Here is a 9,346-nt window from a genome sequence, read left to right on the forward strand (position 1 = left end):
AGGTGCTCCAGCACACGGAGCCCCGCTTCCCGATCCCCAGCTCAAGGCTCACAAGGCCAGTGTTGCCGAGTTAGAGGGACCCAAAATGGTGTCTGCCCTCTCTACCTGAAGCCTTGACCCCAAGCAATGGGCGACACACGGAAGCCCCACCTGGAAGCTGGCAAGCTACAACTGCACTGCCGACTCCACGAACTCCTCGCCATTTCCCAGCTCCAGCTGACTTCCAGGCTCTAATTAAAGTATGTTTCCATTTTCAAAACAAATGCAAACAGTAATTACATACTTCCCCTCCTTACCTTCCAGGTACAGCCTGAGATGGAGGTAAAATCTCCACCGCCCTTGGACTGTGAAGCTACACAAATAGGATGCAATATTCTCCCTACCCCTTTGACCCATATTATGTAACAACTGCTGTGTCTCCTGCTGAGAGACCCTACAGAGGGTCTCGGGACATTGTACCACAGCAAGACTACACTGTGTTAAGGGAGCTCCGGTAGGAGAGCCGACGCTGTCACCTCCCAGACAGACTTTTCACCATTAACATTGAAGACATGGAGTCTCCACACGAGGTCATAAAATGCATCTCCTATAATCTGAGCCTTCTATTGTAGATACCGATGTCTAATTGAAAATGTTACATAACCTTAAAGACCGGAGCATTCGGAAGCTATTAATAAGCAGCTGCACCCAAATTCTGAAGATTCGGACAGCTTAGAGTTGGAGGGGCTCATTATGTACGAACAGACACAGATACACACATGCACCTAGATGCACCCAGAGGGGAGGAGGAATAGAAATCGACTGCCCCAGGCCACAAAGCCACGACAAGAGCCTTAGAAATGAACCCAGGTTCTCTGGGGCTTCTGCTCTATTCCTCTCCACTCCTATATGTAGATGCCCCGACTGCAGCATCTGAACACAGACACCTTACCACGCCATTAGCAAAAGAGCTGCAGGTCCAAACTCCTGAGTTAGAAATGGTAAGCAGGGGAAGGAAATGCCTCACAGTTACTACACACACCTTCCAGCTCACCACCAAGAAATCGAGGTACTTCTGACACTGACACACACACACACACACACACACACACACACACACACACACACACACACACACATTCTATCTAGTAGCCACTCTTACGTATGTATGGAAGAAGCGCTCAGCTTTTGACACCTTTCAGAAAACAAGCAGGGAGTAGGGCAAAACAAAATTGAAGAGGAAGAACGTACTCTTAACTGTTCACTTTCATCCTGGGTAGGGGAATGAGAGCAGAGTAAAACAAAATAGAAGGACATGCAGACATAGATGAATGAAAAACTAGATGCCAGGAGTGGAGAGTAATGGTGGATTGTGTAATCCAGCTTTGGGTTCCACTCCTGTAATGCATGATCTGAAAATCCTTATTTCAGCATTGCACTCTCCTTTTCCGAAATAACCTAATGAAGATTGTTTCTCTGTGTTCATTTTTATTCAAAACCTTCCCAAGTTAATGAAGAGGCGCTAAAACACACAACACTGAGAGATTTACGTCCCCATTCAAGATATATTATATTCGCTCCCCAGACTCTAAGAGCGTGTCAAAAAGGAAAGCTTTGCTCTGGTTTTGTGAATTTCAAACCCACTGGGAGATTAGTGAGGGGCATTTGGGGGGAGTGGGGGAAGATGGCATCTGCCCATTTCATGTGGAATTCAGTAACACTTTCAAAGCTTCATTAATTCACATTTTTAGAAGACCAATGCTAGCACCATTCTCAGCCCATAGGTCAAGTTGATACATTTGGCTGTAATCAACGGCCAAAACAGAAAAGAAGCAGTCAGGGTCTAAACATCCACCTTGCTTGTCACAGCCACTCTGAATCTGAGGTCCTGCAAGCTCAGCTCTGCCACTAATATAGCCAGCAAATAGCACAGGTAGGAGACAAAAGGCACCACTTTATTTGTCGGCACTGATGGCTTTGCCAGAGCATCTAGATAGACTGTTATCTCATCAGTTCTTAGGGGCTAATAGCTTCTCTCCTATTGAAATGCCTAAACTAACCCACAACTCCAATCTGGCACTTTGGGACATTTTATAGCCACCATCCTCTAATCTAATAAATAAGCCTCTAAAGCATGGCACAGCTTTTATTGCTTTGGGCTAAACCTGAGCCTCCAAGTTCCTTTGACCCAAAGTCCTCTTCTTGGAAACCAACAATCTATTCAGTAGTGTGCCTGGTCCACACATCCATGTCTCATCAGCTCACACGCCTGTGTCCAGGGGCCTGCATGCCCAAGCCCAGGCCTGCAACTCACTAATTCTCACATTTGCAAGACTATTTAGCTGAGAGATCATCCAAACAGACCCTGTTCATTTCACCCACAGGGAAACTGAGGCTCCTGACTGCAAAATATCCCTCCTTGGCACGGATACCACCATGGTCCAGGTGGCGTAGAACAACTGAATTCAACACTTAGAGATGCAATTATCTAAACGGGTGGCCCACAATCCCACCAGGTTCCAGTGATTGCACGTGGCTTCTTCTCCTGTGGGAATCCACCTCAAGGCACTTAAGCAAACAGTTAAAAGCTGCAGACCCTGGAAGGGGGGGAAGACAAACTGAGGGCTTCAAAATGCCATTAAAGCCCCTCCCCGCTCTCCTGGGCTAAGAGCTATGAAGCTCTGCAGACACAGAGGGATGCAGAGCTGAGCCAAGATCTTGGGGCAGCCCCTGCTCGGTGGCCATCTGGGATGAGTCCCTGTCCCTATTAAGTAACCACCTCCAAGACTTCTCACAACAAGGGCAGGTTTGGGGGAAGGTTTGGGGGCCATGGTGAAGGCAAGCAGGCTGTAGAGCACACATCAGGGAAAGGACACACTCAGGAGAGACCAGCTCTCCCTTTCCTTCACTTAGGACTCTTGGGAAAAGGAATCCCAAGGAGGAAGACACCAGGGAAACTTCTCCTCCCCCTCAACCACACACAGTAGATAGGTGGGAGCAGCTATGGATGGAAGGATGGACAGAGAGATAATGCTACCAGCAACTCCGGTTGTTCCTAACAGAAGTACACACACACACACACACACACACACACACACACACACACACCACAGAAGTACACACACACACACACACACACCACAGAAGTACACACACACACACACACACACACACACACACACACACAGAGCACACAGCGCCTGGGTCTTGAGATGAAGAAGCTAGTAGCAAACATGGGATAGGTGTATTTGTCACCGAAGGATCACCGGTGAGGAAGCAGAACGGGTACTCTTGGTTTTCCATGTCTGGTGCCCACCTCCCGCCCCCACCCCCAGCCCTGTGACCTTGATTAAGTCATGCAATCCCCCCTGGGCCTCAGTTTCCTCCTCTGTGCCGTGGAGGAAGAGGGTCTTACTTCCCGGAGCTGGTGTGAAGCACGCTGCCTCCAGCGCGGTCAGCGCGGTCTGGAAACCCGCTTAGTCTCAGCTGTCCCCGATGAGGAGTCACACATGCCATTTACCTGAACCAAACAGGTCCCTCCAGGCCCGCGTGTCAAGCCCACATCCATCTCCCCGGTGTTCGGGAAGCACCAGGGCTCCAAGGCGCCTTGGCGGTTCAGCCTCCCGGCGGGGGGTTGGACGCGGAGGGACTTAAAGGGAAGCCTGGAAGGTTCCCCCCACCCCCGGGGACTGGGGAGGGGGCTCAGAGGCTGCGTCCGCGCCCTGCGAGGGGGGCTTTGTTCCCGAGGCCGAGGGCCTGGCTTACCGAGAAGAGCATCCGGAGGCGAGTGGGGGGCGCGCGGGGCACGCAGCAGAGCCACAGCCCGACCCGGGCCCGGGGCGCCGGAACCAGAAGAAGGCGAGGAGGAGGAAGAGGAGGAGGAGGAGGAAGAGGAGGCTGCCGCCCGCTCCTGCCTCATTCTCCCCGGCAGCACGGACCCTCTCGCCGCCGCCGGCCGGGGCTGGCTGCCGGGCGCTGGCCCCCGAGCGCGCCGCTCATGTCCCGGTCAGCCGCGGGCGAGGTGTGCGCGCAGCCAGGTCGTCTCCGGGCGATCCCTGGGGGCTCCTCATGCCCCCCGCGCCGGGGCTGGGCGGGAGGACCTCGGGGGGGGGGGGGAAGCAACGCGGAGGGAAAGAAGGAGAAAAGGAAAAGAACGTGAGAAGGCGGCGAGCTGCGCCCCGGCGGCGGCCGGCGGGGGCCGGCGGGACGGCGCCGCCCTGCCCACCGCACCCTGCGCCCCGCGCCATCGGCGGGGCGCCGAGCCCCAGAAACTTTAGCACATGGCCGGTCCGGTGGCCGGAGCCACCTCGCCAGGCGCCTGCCCCCCCTGCCCTCCCGCCCCCCATCTCCTCCCCACCCCCCGAGCGCAGCTTACCGGCGGCGGCCCCGGCGCGCACCGAGCGAGCAGCGCGCACCAGCCGGGAAGGAGGAAAGGGGCTGGCGGCGCGGGGTCCCCGCCGGGGCGGGGCGGGTCAGCCGCGGCGAGCGGCGCCGCTACGGCATCCCGGGAAGGGGGGGGAGCCGCGAGCGAGCCCGATGGGGGAGGGTCCTGCGCCCCCCGGCCCCGCCCCGCGGCGCAGCCGCTGCGGACGCGCGCGGGCTTCCCCCGGCCGCCGTTACCTAGCGACCCGCCTCGGGGAGCCCACGCTGACGCGCGCGCCACGAGCGGGGCTGCGGCAGCCGCCGGGCGGGGGTGTGGGGTGGGGGAGCTCCGGAGCGGGGGCGCGGAGGGGGAAGGCCGGCGGCTGCGGCCGGAGCTCCTCCCTCCACGTTCCCCTCTGCGCTTGGGAGGGGACCCGGGAAGACGTGGCCTCAGCCTGGCTCCGGCCGAGGGAGGTGGGAGCGGGGGGCGGGGTCGGGGGGGGGAGACGAGGGAACCCCGATCCGGGCGAGGGTGCTGGGGAGGAGGGCGGGTGGCCGGGCTGCCACACCCTGGGGATAGAGCAGCAGGTGGCGGCGGCGTGGTGGCCGGCTCAGGCCTGGTGCCCAGAGCCGGGCGGGAAGGAGTGCGGGCTCCGGGGGGTCGTGGGTGTGGGCTCCCACCCACGTGGCATTCCTGGGGACCCCCTTCTTCTCCTCCCCTCCCCCAGGACGTGGTGTGAAAGATGCGCTTCCCCGTCCCTCTGCTCTCCCTCCCTCCTTCCTGGACGATTTTGCTGGCTGCCTCTTTATGGAGGAAGCACAGGTCGCCCAGCGCCCGCCCTGAGCTCCTCCTCCCTTGCAGAGACCCGGAGATGGCCGCGCTTTTTTAGGAGCAGCTACACTGGTGCTCACGGCCTTTCCCGCCATGCCCACCCCCCCACGCCCAGATGCCAGCCTTGGGGCGCCTGGACCCTGCCTTCTTTTGGGGTTGAGGCTTCTCGGGCCCACCGCTGTTCAAACCCAGATACTTCCAATTATTTGTAATGCACCAGGATGCTTTTTACCTTAGTTGACATATTCGGGAAAATGGAGGCCTTTTCCTCAAAACTCAGAACCAACTACTGGTGCCTAAGGCACCCCCTCGAGTGTGCCCACAGGTTCTCTCTAAGGCGCATGGAGCCTGAGCCTGGTTCTCTGGATTGGCTCCAAAATACACCTCAACGCCTAGGGAACATGGGCAGGGATTTGGGGCACGGTCAGAGCAGCCAAGGACCCCTGCCTCGGAAGATAATGGAGGTAACTTGCCCTCACAACCCAGACCGGGGTCCCCATTCAACAGCTGGGTGCCAGGACACCCCTCCAATTCTCAGAGGCCCCCAACACCTATAGAAGTGCTGCCACCTCGCCCAACTTCCTGCCTCCCTCCTGGCCAGCCTGAGGATTTCTCTTCCTCTGCTGCCAATGTGGAGAGAAAGAGGCAGAAGGCCAATCCTGCAGAGAGAATTACACCTGCCCAGGGGTCCCCATCCATAGCCCTGCAACCTACCAGGGCACAGCATCTCCCCCAAAGCATTGTGGGAAACAGCAGGGGCTCCTGTTGGTCTTGTTAGGTGGAGAGACAACACAAGTCCTCCATTTGTTTATTTTTCTTTGTTTGAGATGAAGCTGTCGTAAACTCATCCATGTAAAGTCCTAATTTAAGAAATCAAAGCCCCAAGGCAGCACTTATCTAGAGACAAGTACTTTGCGAATTTCCCACCCCTGGGCAACAGCTGCATTCTGACCTTCCCCTGCCTTCCCCAGAGAAGCAGCTCAGTTAGCTAACCAGCTCTTAGGAGTGATGGCAGCTGGCACCATTTGCTCATGCCGACTTGGCAGCCAGCTGTTTCTTCAGCCCTAACTTCCCACAGGTACAATCTGACATTGAACTTGGTTAAGCCATCCAGTGGTTACAGTACAGAAAAACCTCAGGACTTGTATTAACATACACAGCCCTGCCAGGTCCCACTTTATCAGTGGACACAACAACCTGTGAGAAAGAGTGGTTTGGTGGCATCGGCATTTCCATCACAGGTTTCAGACCCATGCCAGAACAAAGCCATGTGTATATAGGGAGGGTGAGGAAACTTTCCCCTACACTGCATTGCCATTCTTTGTGTTTTCTCCAAATAACAGAAGTGGGAGGTGCACAATAGCCAGGAAGGAAGTCAGGAGCCTTCAGTGCCACTCAGGGATCCCATCTGGCTACAGTGAAGTGGAGAAAAAGTGAATGCCCGGGACTTGCAAGGAGACATGGCCGAAGTCGGGCACAGTGTTAGGAACCAGGCATTCAAAGATGACAAAGACTAGCCTCCCGTCCTCTGGGTCCCAATAGTGGCATTTACAAAAGGCTTAGTCCACACCACCAGCAGCCTGGCCCATTTACATTGAAGTTGAAGTTACTAGGACAGTCCGGTGACAGCACCTGGCTGGGGATGAAGTTAAAGGACAGGTGAGATGAAGCAGAGGGGAGTCAAACATCTACATAGGATGGAGGTGTTGGGGTCTGAACCTTTCCTGTGCAACACCCACATCAAAGAGCTTATCCACTAAGAGCTCCCCCCCCCCCACCATGGAGGTAGAGGAAAACCTAGAATTAGGACAAATGAGAACAGCCATGAGAAGTTGGAAAGAGATAAAATCAACTTTGACTAGCCGAGACTTTGCATAGGCAAGAGTTCCATTACCCTCCCCTTTTTTGGTGTGGTGCTGGTACTGGGGCTTGAACTCAAGGCCTTACACTCTTTCTGAGCTTCTTCACTCAAAACTGGTGCTCTACCACTTGAGGCCACAGCTCCACTCCCAGCTTTTCACTGATTCATTGGAGATAGGAGTCTCATGACTTTTCTGCCTAGGCTCCTTTCGAACTGCAATCCTCTTATCGCATTCTTGTAAGTAGCTAGGACTATAGGTGTGAGACAACAGTGCCTGGTGAGTTCTGTTACCTCATATGGGTGGCCCCGAAGTTAGAGTAGGCCTCCAGGGACAGGATGCTTTTCTCAGAGAGGAAGAACACTTTAGCATGAGGACAATGTAGGGGAATTACAGCTCACAGACCAAATCTTCCACCGACCACCTGTGTAAACGGTTTCTGTGCACACAGCTGCCCATTCATTTATGTTGCCTCTAGGGGGCCTGCATGAGCAGAATTGGGTAGTTACTGCAGTTACTGTAGAGACTGCATGGCCCAAGCCAGGTGCTAGTGGCTCACACCTGTAATCCTAGCTACCCAGGAGGCTGAGACCTGAGGATTGTGGTTCAAAGCCAGCCAAGGCCAAAAAAAAAAAGTCCACAAGACTCATGTCCCCAAAAAGCCAGAAGTAGAGCTTTGGTTCAAGTGGTAGAGCATCAGCCTTGAGGTGGGAAAGCCAAGTGAAAGCCTGAGGCCCTCAGTCCACTAAACCTGGAGTATTTAGTATCCAGCCCTTTGCAGAAACAACTTGCCACAGTGACTTAGAGCATTCCAAATACCAAATGGGCTGCCTTAAGAGGCAATAAGTTCCTTGGTATTCAGCAAGAGCTGAAGGCCCAATTGAATTGAAAAGAGGACCATAAAGTCTCTGATGACCATTATTCAAATTTCTGTGTTGCCTGACAGTCACAAACACAGATAAATAATCCACCCATAGAACAGGTCCAGTAGGCTCTTGGGCTACAGTTTCCCATGGCAGGATCCAATGCCCCATCAAAGAAGAACAATGGCTTACTCCTTGCTTCGCAGAACAAGACAGATGATATGCAAACTCAAGCAACCTCAAGGGCAAACATCTGTTGCAAATCTCTTCACACCCAGTCCTCTCCCACTGGGAGAGAGGTACTCATGTATAAGTGCATTGATGAATAACTGTAAGATCATTTTGGGGCCACCATTAGACCCTGATGGCTCACACAACTGTCACTGTGTGTTTGCCATGGATAAGCCATGGAATTAGTGGAATTCGTTCTTGGGGCCTTTGTTTGGATCTCCAAGGAAGTTGTTCAGCAACTTCACTGACTGACCTTGAATTGGAAAGAGCCAGCACCTGTCCTTGAAGGACTGGAAAAGAATGGGGCAAGGGTCTGATGTCAGGATGAGACATAGCCTGGCAGGGCTGCCCAGTAAAGCAGCAATACGGACCATGCTCTTAACAGAAACGTGCTTTCTTTCCAAGTAGGATCACAAAGAACACCAAAATGGCCTCTGAACAAAAAGTCTATGACCACTACATTATCTTTTCCTCAGCCAAAATGGATGCAAACGGACTTCATTTCTACATGGCAAAATACCAAGGTGGAAACAAGGAGACATCTGCTCCTACTGTAGTCTACGGCCTGTGTACAGATGCAAAGATTTCCTGACCAGAAAAGCAGAATGGCCCTTCACGAATAACATGGCCAAAGACCAAGTTCATTAACCTCTGCACTTGGTGTCACTGCACAGAGAGCAGGCTCCTCTGTTCCTCAGTAGGCTGGTCCCATTCACAGTGTGCTGAAATTCTGTGTTCTGATTTGCCTAAAGCCCTCATTGTTTTGATTTTGTTCCTTTCCCCAGGAAAGTAAAGCAACAGAAGCAACCAATTCATTTTAGGTCATCTTTGCATCTCTCTTGCAGCTGCTTATGTTTCTAGGTGACAGTTAGATAAGCGAAGTGCTTAGTTTCAGGTCCCTGTTGGCAGGATTCTTCAGCTGAGAGACAGAGGCCCCACTAAAAGCTCCCTGCTGAGAAACTCTCAGACCTCATTGAGACCCTACTGCATTCATTCTCCTGCACTCAATTATGTCCAAAACCTACCTGAACCAAAGTTACATGTGCTCTCTAGCTAGGAGAATCTTAGTGTTGTTCTGTGTTTATTTGGACTCTTAAAAAGCCAGGAAGAATGCCAGGGAATTGCACCTGCCCTGACACAAAATAAGCATCATGAGAAATTCTTCAAATGTGCCTTACCTTCACAGGAATATCTCGAACCAATTGCTCTGTTACCTTTTA

General features: G+C 53.6%; 1 protein-coding gene across 4 annotated transcripts in view; it reads right to left on the reverse strand.

The window, feature by feature from the left end:
• Positions 1-4,523, reverse strand: part of Tunar (TCL1 upstream neural differentiation-associated RNA) — a 41,506-nt gene extending 36,983 nt beyond the window's left edge. For 2 of the 4 annotated variants that reach the window (XM_069997639.1, XM_069997638.1), the window contains exon 1: positions 3,745-3,837. In XM_069997639.1, coding sequence (XP_069853740.1) covers positions 3,745-3,756 — 12 coding nt within the window. In that variant the 5' untranslated portion in view covers positions 3,757-3,837. Of the gene's footprint in view, positions 1-3,744; positions 4,080-4,354 lie in introns of those variants that run through there. The other 2 variants (XM_069997636.1, XM_069997637.1) reach the window with 2 other exon arrangements.
• Positions 4,524-9,346: the final 4,823 nt, after the last annotated feature.

Source organism: Dipodomys merriami, unplaced genomic scaffold (genome assembly GCF_024711535.1).
Source record: "Dipodomys merriami isolate MVZ:Mamm:240054 unplaced genomic scaffold, mDipMer1.0.p SCAF_50, whole genome shotgun sequence".
In the NCBI taxonomy this organism is placed as follows: domain Eukaryota; kingdom Metazoa; phylum Chordata; class Mammalia; order Rodentia; family Heteromyidae; genus Dipodomys; species Dipodomys merriami.